This window comes from Gigantopelta aegis, chromosome 4, assembly GCF_016097555.1.
Source record: "Gigantopelta aegis isolate Gae_Host chromosome 4, Gae_host_genome, whole genome shotgun sequence".
Classification (NCBI taxonomy): domain Eukaryota; kingdom Metazoa; phylum Mollusca; class Gastropoda; order Neomphalida; family Peltospiridae; genus Gigantopelta; species Gigantopelta aegis.
This window is the reverse complement of record NC_054702.1, coordinates 49917719-49938453: the sequence shown is the minus strand read 5'-3', so window position 1 is coordinate 49938453 and position 20735 is coordinate 49917719. Positions and strand designations below refer to the sequence as shown.

General features: G+C 31.3%; 1 protein-coding gene across 2 annotated transcripts in view; it reads right to left on the bottom strand.

Annotated features, from left to right (window-relative positions):
- Positions 1–20735, bottom strand: part of LOC121370662 (androglobin-like) — an 85449-nt gene that overhangs the window by 23148 nt on the left and 41566 nt on the right. For both annotated transcript variants that reach the window (XM_041496050.1, XM_041496049.1), the window contains exons 19-30: positions 19033–19222; positions 17424–17487; positions 16455–16475; positions 13933–14064; positions 10946–10982; positions 10432–10605; positions 9951–9971; positions 9411–9567; positions 8894–9008; positions 8179–8352; positions 7568–7709; positions 4552–4608 (exon numbers count right to left, since the gene is read on the bottom strand). In XM_041496050.1, the coding sequence (XP_041351984.1) occupies positions 4552–4608; positions 7568–7709; positions 8179–8352; positions 8894–9008; positions 9411–9567; positions 9951–9971; positions 10432–10605; positions 10946–10982; positions 13933–14064; positions 16455–16475; positions 17424–17487; positions 19033–19222 (1284 nt within the window). The remainder of the gene's footprint in view (positions 1–4551; positions 4609–7567; positions 7710–8178; positions 8353–8893; positions 9009–9410; positions 9568–9950; positions 9972–10431; positions 10606–10945; positions 10983–13932; positions 14065–16454; positions 16476–17423; positions 17488–19032; positions 19223–20735) is intronic.

Below are 20735 nucleotides of genomic sequence, written 5' to 3'. Positions count from 1 at the left end.
AATGCTATTTTCACATCTTGGACATTAACACTGCAAGCATAATGATGGTAGTGTATGTTGGCAATACAATACTGTACAGTAACAGTTTTTGTTACAACACTATATAGTAGTATTACCAATCTCAGCATACACTACCCTCATTCTATGACAGAATGTGATACCCTGCTTAACCAATCAAATGGGTATTATGTAACATTTTGGAAATGGACTCTTCACATAATGAATTGATAAATAAACATTACAATGTTTCTGTACTTGACGATTATTTGCAAAGCAAATCTTATAATAAAAGAATGGCAGATATGTATAAATTTTGTAAGTCTTTATAATAATTCAGTTTTCAATTTTACAACACACTGGGTGCTCTAAACTAAATATAATTGTAGAAAATATTTTAATATTAATTTAATAAAAGTGATAAGAACAAAAAGTAACAAATAATGTACACTTAGTCTAGTTATTTTGGCCAATATAACGTACAGCTAATTATATTTAAAGTTTAAAAATAAGTGTCAATGACAAAAAATAAATAAAAATAAAAATCAACCATAAAAAAAATCTATTGTATGTTTAACTTCTACATTAATTTTTATTTTGCTGAAGAGATAAGATTATGATCTATAATAGTAAATTAGTGTATTAGTTAATACAAAATGAGATTTTGTATTAATGAGATTTTATTCCAATTACTGCTGTTTTGTAACTAAGAAAAGAAGACATATGTCACCAAATTGACAACATACATATATTAAAAAATATTAATTAAAAATAAATCAATAAACTGAAAAGAAATGAATAAATAAATAAATAAATAAATAAATAAAACCACGTCAGTGATTATACATAGAACATATGGTTAGTAAATTACATATTTGGAAATTATGTTAAAATACTAGAAAAAACAAACAGTTTAAACCATCCATTTATAATTAATTCCAAGCTGCATAATTACTCTTCCAATGTGTAATATTACCCGTCGCCCTTAACATGGCAATGGACATGGTTTATTACTGTAAATAGTTCTGTAAAACTATTGATTAAGTAGACTTTCCTACCTAAAACCACAAAACTGACCAATTATGTAGTCCCAAAGAAAAGAAAATGATCACTTGGGTATTGTGGGTTGTCGTTTTTGCTCTAATGTAGCATACCAATAGGCCTAATAGTGTATATTTTCCCTTTGGATTATTTAACAGAGAAAAATACTATAATCCCTTTTCATTCCATTAATGCAACTTGAACTATGATTAGTTAAATAGTTTATTATATTATCACGTCATTTATGTTGTTTTATAAGTCAGGTTGATCAAAGAGAAGTGCCTTGTCGAAAATTACTGCTTTTGTTTACACTGTGCATATAGAAGTTGGTCAGGAGCTTATGTCACTTCGCCCTAAGCTAGCTGTACCCGACACCTTGAAAAGAAAAGAAAATGGCTGCAAGAATACCCACGTTTTTTTAGTAACACTAAAATTACATGTTTTTTGTTTGTTAAAGTTTCAGTATGTGTTGGTGGTTCGGGTATGCATCTTTCCAACACATAAGGCTCATGTTTTAGTTTACTCTTCCTTTAAAGTTACATAAGGACTGGTGTAGAATGACTTCTTTGAAACTCTACATTTTCTTAGCAATCTTTAAGTTATTCGAGATTCCAGGATTAAAAAAAGTGTTATAATTGTAAGCTAAGTAATCCATTCTAGCATATTAACTAATCAGTCATTTAACTTAAATATTACTTGCATATATATATATATATATATTTATTGCAGCTTAATTGCACAGTTAGGACATTTCCACTTGGTCTAAAACCCCGGTCACATGCAGACATTTGCATACAAGAGTATTTGTTTACATATATGCAAATTTGCATACCTGAGTCAATTTGGTCATATGAGTAAATATACTCACATGTGTAATTTTGAATAATTTGCACCTAGTGGAGACCACATGCAAATTAACATTTGCATATAAGTAAAAGTATTGCTTGAGTAGTTAAAATAAGCATATATGTATATTTACTCATGAGTGTAAATTTTGGTCATGTGAATGGGGCTTTACTGTAGAGTTATTTTTAAGACTGGAAAACATGTACTCATGTGAGCATATCCTGAAACTCCAAAACTTGTGATTAGGCAAAAGATGCATTACATTTCATTATTTACATGTATTTGTTTTTGTCTAGTTTTTAATACTTTAGAACTTTGACAGCTACAAGTATATGATGAAGATATATAAAACTGGAACACTAATTTAGTCAATGTATTGGTATTGATTATATTCTTGAGAATCCCCTTTTTTCTATTTGAAAAATGTTTTCCCCACAATTCACCAAAAAAGAAAACTTAAAACTTATCTAGGTTATACCCATTATTTGTTTTCTTAATACTGAATATTAGATGTGTATGTCACAACTTGCTAATTATAGAATAATGTGTATAATCAACCCTATTAAAGGTACTTCACCCTCAAAATAATTTAAGTAATATATCTGTTAAAAAAACAAAAAACTTACAATTCCTTGCTTGAAATATTATTCTATTTACATATGTATGCAAATTCAGTTGTCTTCGTTTACAGAAGCTGTCAGGTTACTTGTGCCTGTACTGGCACGCTATAAAGTGGTATTCCTCCTACAGATGGAGTTATAACCAAATAGCATGATCGATAACAGCTCTCCTCTGTAGACATGATAGTAATCAGAGCTCCATACCAATACCACTCTATCATAATTCATAAGAATCAGCCTTGTGCAGAAGTACAGTATTGAATATGCTAATAAATTATTCATAAGAATCAGCCTTGTGCAGAGGTACAGTATTGAATATGCTAATAAATTATTCATAAGAATCAGCCTTGTGCAGAGGTACAGTATTGAATATGCTAATAAATTATTCATAAGAATCAGCCTTGTGCAGAGGTACAGTACTGAATATGCTAATAAATTATTCATAAGCACCATGTATATTACAGCTTGTGCTACACACTTTAAAAATTTGTATACTGTTTTGTTGTACCACTGGTGAGTAAATTAATGTATATTATTGTCAATATTCTCATTAAAAAAAAAGACCTTCATAAAAAAGGGTGAATTGTTAAGTACCTATAACAGTGTGAATACATGCATCATATGTTTTGCAAGTCAAATTGAATAAGCCACCCGTTAGCACTTTTTTATGCTTTGGGGCTATGCAAACAAGCATGTATGACTGCATGTACAGGGTAGATAAAAATAAATATTAGAAAAATTCATCCACTTTGTTTTTACAAAGATTAACTGATGTTTTAACTACTTAAAACCTACTATAATAATGTATTAGGTACATTATTAGGTACAAAGACAAATAAAATTATTTGTTCACAGATATATGATAATTAACTATTGCTACATGTAACACTTTGACAATTAGGCCAAATATTACGAGAAGCTAGCATCTTTTAAAATCTGCTGGCTAGTTTGACCACTGGGTAGCAATTAATCCTTAAAGTCGAACCCTATAACAAAAGTAGGCAATTGTACGAAGCAGCTGCCAAAACCATGTAAGTAATCTGTAATGAAGTAACAGCATTTTTATTTATTTTTGTAAACAGTAACCATACATGTGCCGGATGGTAGCTTATTTTAACCCATGTAGGTATAATTATGCTAAATAAAATATTTTTAAAAGATCAATCTTAGATAGTATTAAATGATATTTGATTCAATAAAATATTAAACATTTTAAAAAATAAACAATGGAAAAATACATCCCTGAAAAATGTGTTATTAAATATTTAATTTTAAAAATAATATATTAATATAATTATATATTTTAAAGATAAATAAAAGAAATCTACTCTAGACAGTATATGAAGTACTAAATATTAAATCCATTTACAACATATATTCAGTTTTAAAAGAATTCATCTACATGTAAGTTGACTGTCACAACAGTTAAGAAGCACAGTGTTAAAAGCTTAGCGTGCTACATATATATAAATGAGTTTGTGCCACAGACAATACAACAACATGACAGAGTAGGTATATATGCAAGTTAGCTTCTCCGTTATCAAATTAATTTGTTTCTTTCATTTTAGTTAAAACCTTTTAGTACTCACACAAAATACGCATTTAATATATTTTTAAAATATTTTAAAGTACTTTCAAAAGGATTATTCAGATACAATATTAAATTGTTACTTTAAGAATACATTATTACTAAACTCTTCCACACACATTAAATGAATCTTTTTTCTATATATATAAAAAAAAATTCAAACAATAAATAACAAGAAGATATCTGCGTCAAACAAACACATTGATTAAACAATGGATATTAATATATTTTATGTTTCAATCAAAACTAAATTGCCACAAAATAATAAAAATTGACTGGCAACCATGAACAATAGGTTTTGACATAGGAAACAATTTGAACAAAATTACTGCCAAATCAAATAGTAACAAGACAAGAACAATTATTTGTCCTTACGACTGCGAAATGAAAATGTAGAAAACGAAGAAAACAACTTAGAACAATGTTTAAATGAGAGACTGTACAATGTCTGCCACTTACGCTTTGACTTATGACTCAATTTAGCTGAGCCTCTTTGACTGGCTGCCGAACCAGTCGCTGAAATCAACCAGTCTACTGTTAAACTAGGATTGATTAAGCAAAACAAATTTCACACTGCATCACATAGTCTTTTCATCCAGCATAGTGTTAAAACATTTTGTGGATAAATTTTAGTCACTCTTATTTGTCTCACAATTATGATCTTTTTGTTTGTCTATTGGCCCTTTAATGCTGCAATCTCTTCTCCAATGTGTTCTAATTAAACTTACGACAATACAATCTCTAAAGAAATTCCTGCTTATAATAAAATTGAATCTATTTACCACAAAGTAATTTAAAACATTATAATACTAATTATCAACTGCAATAGACAGACATCTTTTGTCATCTTGAAAGTTCAAGTAGGAAGGCATTATTTTAATGTATCACCAAAATGACAAACTTTTTAAAAATACAAATTCCATTAAAATTTATTTTAATGGTTTAGTACATAGGTGAAATTTAAGTTGCTAAATTCTCAGTTTTTTAATCCTTAATCTATTTGGTTTATAATGATCAATTGATTATATTCTGAAAGTTATATATCTATTTCTTTTCAGTAATAAATGTTTTCTTCTATCTTGTTTATGTAATGATCAAAAGCAATACTTGTTTAATTTTGCCATTTCCCCAAACTTGATTCTAATCTATTATCCACAAAAGAAAACTTCACACTCAAGAGGATGAACAGTCTATGTTTTAAAGCCTCTTATAAAGTTTACTAAAATCAAATTAGAGACACATTTAAGCAATTCACTAAAATGTTTGTTATAAATTCCAACACTGGAATTGATATCAATGCAAGTATGTAATCAAATGCTTAATAAAGTGTACACTATTAACAAACTAACATTAGGCAGGCACAGTGGATGCAAGTAGACAATGGGGTAGGGGGTGGGTGGGTGGGTGGGTGGCTGACTGAGATCGAGGTCACAAAGCAGTTTCTATGGGGGTTCAGGAGTATGCTCCCTGATACAATTTTGAAAACTAGATGTCCTAAAATGCAATCTCCTGCATTCTACAAGTAAAATTCATCTCTGCCATAAGATTTACTACCAATATTTTTTTGTTCAAAATTATTGTTGGGGGGGGGGGGGGGGGGGGGGGGCTCAAGACACCCATCCCAGTCCCATCTGCTCTGCTGTGCCTGTTAGGTTCATAGAATATTTAGCTTTTTAAAAGATTACTCCCAATTTTTCTAATTACAAAATGTCTGTAAAGATACCGTTCAAAAACATGCTAACCCAAGCCGTATATATAACACACAAGAAATACAGTTCATATTTATTGTGATTTGTGATGGAACAATTCAAGATTTATAGAACAGGAATCGGGGTTTTTTCTGTTTGTAAAACTTGATCACTGTGACAATAGCATGCATGATTAATGATACACTTGCCCATTTTGGAAGTACTTGCTTTTCACAAACATAACTGGTTTTCATCTCATTTTGCTATAATACAATGACTGTGCCTTTTTATATAATCATTTCATACCATTCAAATTCTTACCCATGACATGGCTCAAATTCTTATCCATGACATAGCTCAAATTCTTAAACATGTACAACAGGTAACAATGTGTTAAGTATCGTGTTGCGATTCACTACACAAGTTTCAGAGATCGCTACACAATTATAAAACATTTAACAGTAGTTGCTAATCAGTTTTCAATTGACTAAAAATATCGCTAATCAAGATTTTAAAAACAAAATGTTCCCTGTACAATAGTAGTGAATTCTTTTTTATTTGACTTTGTAATAATTTACAAACAAACATAAGCCATTGTAAGGAAAGTTTGTTTCGTTTGAATTTTATTCATTTGAACGAATTTGCTTTAAAAGAAAACACTTATTTAAAGAAATGTTTCAACTGTTCAGTCCAAATTCTGTAAAAACAACCACACCAGTGGACATTAACGTAGTTAAAAAGATAACTATTTTTCAGTTCTGTTAATTCTGTTAATAATCAACTAGAACCTGTCAGAGAGTTTTTAGTGTACACTTTAATGGCAAATAGTTATGCTTTAAAAAATACACACCTTCAATTAATTCAACAGGTAAATTAGCAACTTAATTATACAGGCAATAGCAGTTTAGTTTTTAAGCACTTCATTTCCTTACAAAATACACATCCCCAGAATCTTTAAGTAACATTATCACAGTGTTGCATTATATCCATAATGAAATTTTTAAAAATATTAAACTTTCTTAATATTTGATAAAAATTCAAATGTTTTAAGAATGTCCTGGAAAAACAAAACATTTCAATTAAGGGGTAGAGTGTTCACTTCAGGGACATAGGGTTATTTTCTGTTCCAACCAGTGCTCCATGACTGACACATCAAAGGCCATACAGTAGGTGCTGTCCTATCTCTGGGAGAGTGCACACAAAAGATCCTTTGCTGATAATCAAAAGAGCAGCCTATGTAGCAGGAGTGCAATTCTTCTCTAACATTACGAACCAAGTGTCACAACTATACATCAAGTAGACATATGCCATCTATTAACTACCAATTCACAATATGCTGGGATGCAATTAAACAGATATTTCTGTAAAAATAATACTAGATCTGATCTTAGAACATGAAAATAATTTAATTACTAATAAGTAATCTTTGTTTTTGTAATCACAAACTGTAATTTTGACTTTACACTTTGTTAATGATTTTAAAATATTTTGAACTTTGATCATCATTTAAATATTGTTCAATGTATGATATCACCATAAGCCAAAAAACAAGTTTAACAGGTGACTATTTCACTAATTACAAGTAACTAATCTCCCAAATGTATCTCAGCTCTGATATTACATACTTGATATTTTGATCTCAGACGGATTGCTGCTTGTCCTAGGCTATTAAAAAATAAACTAAGACAACAAACTAAGGTGTACGAGACTTGCATGCAGGGGATTCAGAGCAGTTAAGTTTTGTCTGTATGGGCAACTAACGCTGTCAAATTAACTAGCTCACTCACCAGGACGGCTCGAATAACGAATACCGAGAATATTGGGCGTTGATGCATCAAACAGCAAAACTCGGATTGCAAATGCCAGTTCTGGGCAAATAATGTCGTGTAGTGATTTCTTTAATGTGGCATAGAGAGATTCATTGAAAATCTGCAAAAGATTGGCAGAAAAACACCTTTTAAATGTACACATAAGCATGTTGGCCCTATAGAACAATTAATTTAATAACCATCCTATAGGTTAAATGTTATAGAGGATACATAGGAGCTGTAACACATTTTTATTGTTTAAATGCAAACCAAGTTAAATTATTCATTAAAAAATACTTTTTTTTCTTTTCTTATTTTCATTTCTTTTTATCCCACTGCCCTATTTTGTTTTTTCAGTGAGATGACCCCAAAATTTCAACATCCATTCCAATCCAACTCTACACTCCAGTCCTTGTCTTTCAACACAACAAGTACTCATCTCGAGTGCTACACATACCTGCCACATCCCATCACAAGTTTCATTAACATTAATCACAATTTTTGTTAAAAGCGGTTAACAGCTGATTACAAGTAAATTGAATAAACTGCGTAGACCGAGCTCTCCTGTGTACAGGTCACTACAAACTCACGTGGAAATGATGCTGCTTTGACAGCCGCTTGTCGTGTCGGTAAGGACAGTGACTATCCACCAGTTCCTCCCATGCCTGCTGGAAACTCTCGGGATTTGGTGATGCCAAAGCATTGATACACTTGCCAAGATTATTAATAACCTGGGCTGCATTGTCTCGGAATCGGCAGCTTTCCTGAATACACAATGTAACAAAGACATTTTACTTCACTGAATATACAACATAACAAACATATCTTAATTGACTTTTGTTTCATTTATATACTTTAGTTTTACTGATATATGCACAATTTCTTTCTATAACCATGTTTTCCCTTTTTTAGATAACTAATTTTTTAGTATCGTGTTGAGATTAACTACGCAAGAAGTTTCAGAGTTACACAATTATTTAAAATGTTAAATAATAGTTGGTTTTTGTTAGGGGTTTTTTGTGAACCGCTCAGAAGACAGTCGGAAGAAACTGACAGATAGGGTTGAAACAGACTGAAATCGTGGGAGAAATTGGAAAGATTTTTATATTAAGATAATAAGAATGATAGGTAGAGAGTGATAGAAGTTAAATAATAGTTGCTGCCAACTGTTGCTAATCAAATTTTTCCTTGTTTTCTCCCAATTTACTGTGAAGCCGATTTCAGTAAGCACACAAGGATAGCAAAAGGTGATCTCTTGTGACAGGTATGAGTAGTAAGATGACTTTATCTTAAGGTGTTACTGACATTTGTGAGTTGAGCCATGACCGTGTCCTCGTCACCAAAGACAAACTGGGTTGAAGAACAAAGATGGATGTGATAAGCCAGAGGACTTCTCATCATAAAGCGCAATACATGTCGTCTGAAACAAAACAATATACAATTATTGCTGTCTTTTGTAAAATATGTAAATTGATATTCAAGTTGAATTTGCCAACAAGCTATTTTGATACTTTACATGTTGAATGAATCTTTATATTGCATTTATTTTTATTGAAAGAAATTGAATTTGATTATAGATTATAAAACAAACTTGCCAGATTACCAACAAGATATACTGTTCAGCTTGAACAATGCAACTGACAAATTTTATTATCAAAAATATACTCCAGGGTCAATTGCCATTTTTATTAAAAATATGGAATACTTAATGTACATGATGGGTTTTTTGTTTTTCTTAACAGTTCACACATAGTATGACTTATTGGCTATAAGCAGGAGATAACATGTAGATAACAGCCATTAATAAAAGTAGGTAGAGTACCCAGCTGGCAGACTAAGAACCGCTGCTCGTGTTGCTGTGGTCTTCAGATGTAGTACTGGCTGTCCAGTGATGAGACTCTTCCATGAATATGGCTCAGCGACAACAGTACCAGGCTGAACCTTCACAGGAGAAGAACCTGGCTCGTGGCTAAAAGAACCTAGTTTTAAAACAGAAAAATACTGATAATATTATGAAATGAAAACAGATCCATTTTAACAAAAAGAGGGTGCAGGACGGTTAAGGCACGCTGACGGAAATCAAAGGACTTGCATCTCTCTTGATTTCCATCACAGAACTACAACAAAACAAAATCAGAAACTCGTGATTTAATTCTTAACCAATTGCTTTTCCTGAAGAATATATTTAAAAATTTGGTAAGTGAACAACAAATAACTAATTGACACCTAAAGCCAACATGATGATGTCGATCATGTTATGTGAACCCTAACTGTGTGGCGTCACTGTTTAGAAGGGTAACATCAATATATTTCCTTCTTAGACATTTATTACAGCCAAGATATATAAAAATCTAGTATTTACCTCGACGATCATGCTTTTCCTCTGGAAGCATTAAAAAATATATATAACATTTAGTGGAAACATTACAATAATTTGACATGAAGTAGGATTCAGTTATTTAGTATTCATCACTCTTGAAAAAATATTGAATATAATAAAAACAAGACCTTCGTCAATACTGAATTTAAAAAAGAAAACTTAACCACTCCGTCAATGGCAGCAAAATAATGCAAATATTCATGAGTTATATTGAAGAAATGCACCATGGTGTAATGTGTCATTTGTCATTTTGTCCCCTATTTCTGACACCTACATGTAGATCTGAAAAACTAATCAAAATGCAGAAACTTAACACAGACATTTCAAACTAACTCATCTGTCCTGGATATAGAGTCCAGGCAGCTAAACTATATGCCCAGTAGAGCATGCTTGAAGCTTAAATGAAAAGAAATATGAAAATGAGTCTCACCATCACACTTATGTGTGCAAGTAACTGACTCACCATCCATGATGCTGCTACCAGTCAGGCCTGTTGTCTCTTTTTCAATCTCCTTTTCCTTTGTTTTAATATTTGCATGAGATCTCTTTTCCGTCTGTTCTAGTTGTGGTAGATCAAACCAGCGGGGTAGAGAAGAAAATGAAACTACAATCTCTGTCGACTTCAGACTGTCAACAACTGGTAATCATCAAGGAAACAACATATATTAGATTTCAAAATAATGTTTTAGTTTTTTTGTTTTGTTTTTTTAATTCAGAACAAAACTTCAAGATATGACAATCACACATATGTAGTTATAACTCTATCTTTGTATACAGTTGGAGAAAAAGGTAAACAATTTTCAAAATACAAAAGTTGTAATTTAAATAGTACATATTTTGGAGAAGACATTTTGATTATGACATTTTGTGTGCGCAACATTTAAAAGGCTTTTTTTCTGTTTTTATAATCAATGCCAAAATAATTTACTGCATTCATGCATATTTATTTTTATTTGTATTTGGAATCAAAAGGATACACAAGTAATGTGGTTGCCGATCATCTGTACCCGAAAGCTGAAAAAACAAGACGGACAACATGAAGAGATTTTCTTTTTTAAAAATGATAGCATGTATAAAAGTAATATAAACTGCAATATATTATTGTTATATCACTGATGATATACTACACTACATTTCGTCTACAGCTGCTACACTGACTATATTTTAGAACACTGAACAATATCAGCTGCCCAACAATTCTAGTAAATTAAGATGATAATGTTTGTCACTCTGGCATATATGTATGTTGTAAAACCATCAATAATAAAGTTAAGCTAAAAATGACCTCATATATCAATTTTTGTTATTGAGTTAAACATATCCACTGTCCCAGTGATTGTCGTTGGCTTAAGACAACCAATTCATATACCCATACACAGGTACATGACGATATGATTTCAATTTCTGCATCTGAGACACATTATTTTCATGTTTGTAAATTAAAGCAAACTCAACATATTTACATGTATTTTATACAAGATATTATAAATAATTACAACATTACTGAAAAACTAATATATAAATTATTTATAGGATATTAAACGAACTTCCATTTCGTATCATGTTTATGTCCCGAGTGAAATAATTTTCAATTGTCACAAGCTTTAGCGAGTGACAATGAATATTATTTCACGAGGGACCTAAACATGATACGAAATGGTAGTGAGTTTAATATCCTATTTATTACCCATAATCGATCTTAATTTATATCACTCATCTCATTTCGTTGATGTTCCTGTAACTTGTAAGGTTGTAATGCGCCAATTGATGACATCATTGTGTGACGTTAAAAGTGTTACGTCCCACTTGGCATTCTAGTGGGACGTATCACTTTGATATGTACCAAGATATTTTTAACCATATATGGGTAATAAATAGTTTTATTATTTCTTTTCTACTTACTACATTATCTGGAGTACATGAAGCTAAAATTCTTAACAGTGAATAACATGTTGAAAAAAAAATGTGGAGCTCATAAACAAACTTTCAATTCCAACATTATGTTTCCTAATTCATCCATGTATATATTGTTTTTATTACAAATACAAAAAAGAAATATATAATGTTAGTAATTTGAAGAAATGACACATGCAGTGAATGTTACTAATATGTTCCATCAGATAAAATGGTGATTTTTAAGATACAGTTCAGAGAATACAAACATGTACCAAGGAGAAAAAAAGAAAAGAAACGCACTACATAATTCATGCTTTCTACATACATTGTAACACATAAAAGCAAACAGGTTTCATAAGGTTACCAACTGGACTCAATCTTAAAGAAATAAAATCCAAATTTCAAAATAATGACATGGTATACTCAAGCACCTTTGATATTTAGCATTTGAGCATACAAGCCTATCAATGGAAGACTTGGGTATATGGTCATATAAGTGTAATAGTCTGGGGAGTAATGCATATCATTATTTGAAAGAAAAGTGTCAGTAAGGCTTATATTGTGCTTGAAGCTTAACTGGATGTAAGATGGAAATAAAATGAAAGGAATGTATCAAATAAAAGAAAAGCATTTTCAATGTTCAACAAAATTGTTTTTGGGTTATTTATAAACAAAAAAGAAACAGCCTCTTTTTAAAGCACCGATAAGCAATCATGAATAAAGAATTCTGCAATTTATGTATACCTTTTCAATTATTTTATTTCACTTATTTGTGAATTATGACATTACAGTACACTTGCTTATAATTATCTATTACCAAAATTGAAAAACAAAACCCAATGTCCTGGAATCATTATTTTTAAACCTTATAAAACTATCTGCTTGACACAAAGTGCACTGAGCCAGTATAAATATTTGTTCATGCATATCACATAGGAATAAACTGCCTAAGGAATAAGGGAAAGGCAAAGACACATACCATCGGTGAAGCAGAGTGAATACAAAAATAATCTACTGCAGGCTATTGTCAATGAAAATCATTGTTATTACTTCATAATTGTGTTGTCAAAGGTACATTTGATTCATTAAGCCAATTTAAAACACACTTAGTAAAGTTAATATAAACCCACACACTATAAGCATTAATTTTATATAAATATATTTATGAAAATAAACATTATTGCCCAAAACTGTTAGTGTAGCAAGAAAAGTGTATCAAATGTACCAATTTTATATTCCTAGAATAATTTTCAAACAAAGTATGATAAAATTATAACAAAAACTGATTACCAGATGCTGAAACTCTGCCTCTTGAGTACATTTATTGGCATTTTAATACACTTCATTACAGGACATTTTTTTCACATTTTTACAATTAAATTCCTTAATCTATTATATAAAAATGTGGAATTTTAATAATCATCCCAACTCGAAAACTATACTATTTTAATTAGGAGAATTTAATAACAAAACCTTACTCTCTCAATCACCGACATGATAAAACCTCACACTCTCAATCACCGACATGATAAAACCTTACACTCTCAATCACAGACATGATAAAACCTCACACTCTCAATCACCGACATGATAAAACCTCACACTCTCAATCACCGACATGATCAAACCTCACACTCTCAATCACCGACATGATAAAACCTCACACTCTCAATCACTGACATGATAAAACCTCACACTCTCAATCACCGACATGATAAAACCTTACACTCTCAATCACTGACATGATTTATGTACACAAAACTTAACAGCCATCAAAAAAATAAAACAAAACATTGAACAATATAACTATATAATGTAACGTTGATAACAACTATTTCAAAAGAAAGTTTTCTGAACTATATATAAACATAACCTGGATGACAGCTATTTAAAAATAATTTTTTCACAAATAAATAACAATTCACATAACTTGGATGACAGCTATTTAAAAATAAGTTTTTTCCAACTTCATAATAATACACATAACTTGGATGACAGCTATTTAAAGAGGCAGAGTTTCAAGCTGAGCTGGTCTGCCTGCAGTATCATATACATGCTCAGTACTCACTGTTGAAGATGTGCTTATGGTAAATGTGGGAGTATGGGGAACCTTCAAGCTTGATGCATTTACCCCAGATGAGCCGGTTCCTGGTTTTTTATCAGTTTTACCTGTAGATGTAACCCCCGTGGGTGCAACATTCTGAAAAGTACATGTGAATATTGAACACGTGTCTACACACAACCATGGTGCAATAGTAAATGGAATTTTCCCTTGTTGTAAATGCTGCTTTCTTGCAAGTAATCGCACACAAAGCATGCACAAATGTGACACAATTAATTACTCATCAACACTGTTATAAAGCACATATATTAGAAATCACATATTATGACATGTTTTGGTAACAATTAATGCTAGGCAAACCAAATTATTAGTAAATATAATTAAAAATCCAAATATGTAAAAAAAAAAATTTAAAAAATTATAAACATGCAGTACTAATTTTAATTAATAAAAATTTAAGACCGAGTATCTTTTATTTTTAAGTACTGGTATTTAAAATGACTAAGGAATAAAAAATATAACAATCACTTAATCAAATTACTCCGTAATTATCTAGATCTTCTAGCTGAAATGAAAATGTTTTTACAAAATGCAAAATGCAGGTAAGTAATTACTATTGATCCATTGTTTTTGTTACCACCACTAAACTAAATAATAAAATATTAAAATAAATATAGAAAAATCTCAGTAATCTTTGCAGTATATTTTGGAATAAAAAACTAAAACAAAATTTAGAATTTATCATTTCTGTACTTAAATTTACTTTTATTTAACAGGTATCTACCTGGAAAGACAAACAATAAGAATCTTAAGGAATACAAAATTTTGTTTTATTCACCAACTCCTTACATTTCAAATACTGGATACTGAATCCAAATACAAATAATTAACTTAAAAGTTCTGTGTGATAGAAAATGCCTCACCCATGCACTATTGGTTCCTTTGTAAGCATTAAAACAGTTATTCAAGTAGGTCAAAGCCTTTGTAGACATTCTGATGTTTGGATTGGCCATGATTTACAGAACACTAACCAAGTTACTCATTGTAACTAAATAAGACTAAGGAGGTAGGGGTAGTTTCATCCACAACACCACTTTGTAAGATGACCCTCACCCCTCAAAACAATTATTAGCTATCTGGTGAAAAATCAGTACACAAGTTAAAAATTCAGTTAGCCAAACATACTTTAAAAAAATTGAGGTTTTTTTTTACAGCACTATATTTATTTCATTTTAAATATGCTTTTTGAAAATTTATTACAATAAATATTAGTTAAATTCAACTTTAATTCACATTTGGTGACTTGGCAGACAGCTTAAATCTAGATGCTGGAAAAAGGCTGTGTTAAATTTTTCAAATGTCAAATATCTGGACTAATGAATACATTTACAGATGGTACATGTATTTATTTTGTTATGTTAGATGGGAATGCTGAATACTAAATTTGGATTAATGAGATCTCCCTATATTTTAAAATTGAAATATCAACTGAATGCACCATTCAGCTGTTTGCTATCAAGCGAAGGTTAAGATGTACAAAGTTAAAAAATAATAATTAATTGTGCAATATAAAATTTCTTTACGTTTTAACTGCGACTCCTGTCAAGTAATTTTTTTTTAATGAAGCCCAAAAGTAATTTGCTAGTTTATCAATTCCATGAGATACTAGATTATTTATGGCAAACTATACTACAAGAATGCTAAAACTGTCACTTAAATCAAATCTCCTCTTTTATCAAACTCTCCCACCAAATCCAACAATGTGTCATTATATCATGTACATTGTATGTATGTGTGTATATATATATATATATATATATATATATATATATATATATATATCCACACATACATACATTATTGCATCTAGCACTCTGCTTAATGAACAAGATACATTGCTAAACATGTTGCTTTAAATATGATATATTGTAAGCATTCTGGTTTGGATAAGTGTTGATTTGTGCAAGTTAGAATAAATGTACAAAAATTCGCTTTTGTGTTATATACTGGGTATCTATCACCTTGACCATGACCTGGTCATCCATGAAAGAATCCCTCAGACAAATTGATTTATTTTGTTATCATATTTCACATCAATAGCAAAAGCTCAACTTGCCACATGATAACTAGCACTACCTGTTGTAACTAATTAATACATAGCTTGTTTTATAGCCAATTCATTTAACAAAAGAAAAAGATGGTAAAAAATAATTAAATGATAATGTCTATAAATTGCATTATATTTGTTTAATGCTATACCTAAGTAATGTATTATGCTGTCATTTACTAAATGGTTAAGTGTTATTGTCAAATGTAAGGCAATTTATTACAACACTCAAACACAGATGTTTGTTTCAAACTGTCACTCAGGATACTCACATCTGCAGTGAATGTTGGCAATTGATTACAGTGCATTTCTACATTTCAAACAACACACAAAAATGTATGGATTATACAAGTGAGAAATCTTGCAAATTCAATGTGGCAATTTAGTGGTTTTTGTATCTACCGAGTATACTTTAACAAACCTGTGGGCTTGATGCATTATCCTGTTTTGTAGAAACAGAAATATAAAAATTAGTTTTTAGAAACCGAAGTAATAAATTACTAGTTAAGATTTACTTTCTACAATAAAATAATTCAACAATTCTTCTTCAATTTTCCCCTCTTAACTTGTTTTTCACACTTTTTAAAATAAAATAGCTGTATAATTACTGTACTGATAAGCACAAAATAAATGTCAAATATTAACATTAAATTTGTTCATCTGAATCTAGTGTCATATTTTAATTGAAGTAGGCTTTTTAATGCAGAGTGGTACCAATATTTCAGTAAAAGAGGTAAGGACTTTAAAATGCGGTATATTACTTGAAAATCATGTCTGGTTTGAATGTTAATATACTTCAAACAGTATAGTGTTTGGAGGTACCTCAGTGGTACAGCACTTGTCTCAGGGGTGATCATTCATAATAGCCATATTTAAACATCAAATAGATATAGATTAAAAATATGATAATATATCATTAAAAAAAAAATCCTTTTCTTTTAAAACTGTTACAGTATAATATTCATAGCTGATCTATGGAGTGTTATCTTTTAGTTAGATTTACATTTATGACAGATCTGCAGAAACCATTGGAGTGGATTTTTTTTCAGTCAAGAATTATATAAAATAGTTTTTAGCATGGCTAATCTGAATTTCAACTGAAGTTTTTGAAAGCATTTCATAGATAATTATATGAACGTATTGGGATATAATGTGCAAGATGACACTAAAATAATTTTTCACATAAAATACCTTGAAAACATTTCTTTTTCTACACCTTAATGGGATGTAATAACATGTGTCTAAAAAAATAATAAGTCTTAAAAAACACAAGGCACTAAAAACATAATCAACTATGTCATTTAATCTGATATATGTTTTTTTTTACAAATGTTTAACAAACAGAAGTGACTGTCTATTTAGACTTCCTAAGCCCATATATGCAACTCACCTTGAGATCAGAATATTTCTGATTACACAGATAGGTATTTGGCTTGTGGTAGATATACAGAGTCCTGTTTGCAACAAAAACAAAATAAATTGTAAGCATTAGTTAACCTAAATCTGAACAAGCGAGAACAGGCTGTTGCTATAACTACCACAGAATGGCTGAAATCTACTTAGTCTGATTAATCAGTAAAAATCATGGAGTAAAAACCACAGCCCCATCAATACACTTGAAACATATATTAAAATGATCAAAATTCCTCTGTAAAATCAAAGCAATATCAACATAAGACACAAGAGTATACCGGTGAGGTACATGATACGCCCATCAGGAGTTTAATGGAAAACCATATCTATATTAATGAATATGTTACAGATATGATTCTACTCTAATTATGTGACATTTTTGCAATGGGATGGATGAACAGTTTGTTTTGGACCAATGACCATCCCAAGTTGTTCCTACATGAGGTTTGATGGTCCTGTATGCAAGAATTGATCTGAACAAGGATTTATTGTTATCTGCATTAGAATGTGAAATGTAGGTCACAGTGATAGCATGTGACACACCGCCATCCCAAGTTGTTCCTACATGTGAGGTTAACCGTTTGATGGTCCTGTATGCAACTGTATGCAAGATATGGTCCGGACAAGGATTTACTGTTATGTGCATTAGACCGTGAAAAGTAGGTCACAGTGAACTAGTAATAATACACGACACACCGCCATCCCAAGTTGTTCCTACAAGTAAAGTTTGATGGTCCTGTATGCAAGATATGGTCTGGACAAGAAAAAGTTAACAGATGGATGGAAAGATGGACAATGCCATGCCATAATACGAGCCATCATAGATAGGCATATAAAAAAAACCTCCTATACTTTTTAAACAATAGAAGAAACAAGCATTCTGAAAAGTATTACTAAAGCAATACATGTCCTCTACCGGTCCCAACAAATTTTCATATCTCCCAAGTTTAAGGGCCATAACTTCAAGAAAAATGTGTAAATTGCCATGAAAGTCAAACATGATATGTAACAGTACATGATAAAGCTATACACAACATTTCAGCTCAATATCCTGAGGCATTGTGGGGGGGGGGGGGGGGGGGGGGGGAAGGTCCGGAAAACAACAGATAGACAGACAGACAGACAGACAGACAGGACAAAGATGAAATCTATAGTCTGCTCTAGATGGACAGGTAGAGGATTCATAAAAAAACATTCTATTTTGATACACTTGAAGCTTGTACTTTCATCACTGAAATCAACTTTGATTCAATATTTTATTTTATTTTTTTAGCAATATCAACAAACAAAAACATTCAACTAAAAAAAAACTCCATATCTTTTAGATAATAAAAGGGATCCCCCCAAAAAACCTCCATATGTTTTAGATAATAAAAGGGATCCCCCCCAAAAAAAACCCACAGACCCCCATCAACCTGGTAAAATAGTCAAAATCCACACACATCTATCACAATTCTTGTGAAAACAAGGCAATATCAACTTATAAAAACAAAGAATTAACAGAAAAACAAACCTACCAGATTTTGTTTTTTAAAGACAGTAATATAAAAAACCCCACCCAAAACCAGACTTCAAAATGAACGTACTTAAAACAAATGCTAAAATGGTTGAAATCCACCCATATCTTCTTTGGTTTTGATGTGTCAGTTTCCTCCACAGGCACCACTTCCTCCTCATCTTTGTGTTCCTCCACGTCGTCATCAACCAAGACAGCCTCCGACTGGCTGCATTCTTGTGGGCCAGCTTTGTGGGACACTGGAGAATCCTTCTTGTCACCTGTAATATTTAAGGACCAACATTAAAAATCTGAATGTGATCTTTTCTGACATTCTTGAAACAACGAACCTCTTGACAATGTTGTTTATATAGCCTCTATTAGAAACATACTTATCTGCCCTTGATTTGCATGTGCACTAAGCGGCCCGAATATCCACTAAATTACTTCCGGCATGTTTACGCTCCAGTTGCTTGCATCAAAGGCCCTTTGTTATTACTGAATCACACAGTAGTCGTTGACTTGTTCTTTTATTTTTTTACATTAATAAGTTTCCTATTTCTATTATTGTTTGTCAGATTGTGTGCAGAAAAGAAAATGTACAATATTGTTTTGGAATCAACAGAAATATTTATGACCACATCTTGGGGAGACCAAGAAAAAGGGGTTCATTGATGATTGACTCATTAAAACAGCATCTTAATAAAGTTTTGATATTTGCAATTAATATGCATGTGTTTGTGTATATATAACTGTATACATCAACACGCAATCAACATAAATAGGCCTACACATCACACAGTCCAGTGTCATTGTCACGGAAATGTGTAATGGACACAATTTTACACGTATATATACAATGCACCAATCACCAGCAAATAATATCTAGCCGAAAAGCACCATGATAACCAATGTCTTGCTCACATAGTTGCCAGGATGGATCCTTGAAATATTCTGTGACCTAGAAATATGTTAATAATTTGAGAAATGTCAATTTTCATAGAACAATGAATATGCATCAAGGCTAGTCTGGCCAGTCTGTCTTCTCACATGGTGTTTCGTAAATAGGTTTTGACACAGCGAAGTCAAAAGAAAGCCCCCCATAATAATACAAATGTGATTAATGTTTGCCACTGTTACAGCACTGTACATCACTTTTCTTGATCCAGATTTTTTTTTTTAAATGTGCGTGTTCGTCTGGGTTATGATTTTGGTTGTGCGAGTCTACTGGTGTGTGGGGGCTTGTTTTGAAGGCTATTGTTTATTTGGGGGCATATTTGTTGTTGTTACTGGGATTTTCTTTGGGGGGAGGTAAAATTGTTGTAGGGGTTTTATTTTTAAAATGTGCTTATAATCATGTATACAACAATATCTTCATTTTAACATGTTGGGCATCTACATGTGCCTACCTTAAATAATCGGCATGCAAGACTAACATAAATATTTTTATACAAATATTTTGATGTAAATAAAACAAGTAGATAGATGTTTTTAGGTTAAATTATATATTTAGCTATTATTACAGCAAAATTTACACTTTATAATACCTAAATAGGCCTAATTAATTTGCAGCAAACAAAATATTTAGTCAAACAGGCGCGTGTGCAGGAAATTAGGAAATTCTGTAGAGGAAGTCTAGATTGGCTAGTGGTGTTTTTAGGGGAGGGGTCGGGTCATGCGTCCCCAGAAATACATTGGAAAACCCCACATAATATAGCAAGTGTGGAGGGGACTGTTCTGATCAGAATATTACATATAGTCCATCCCATCCTCCTACAAAAATGTGTGTTTTTT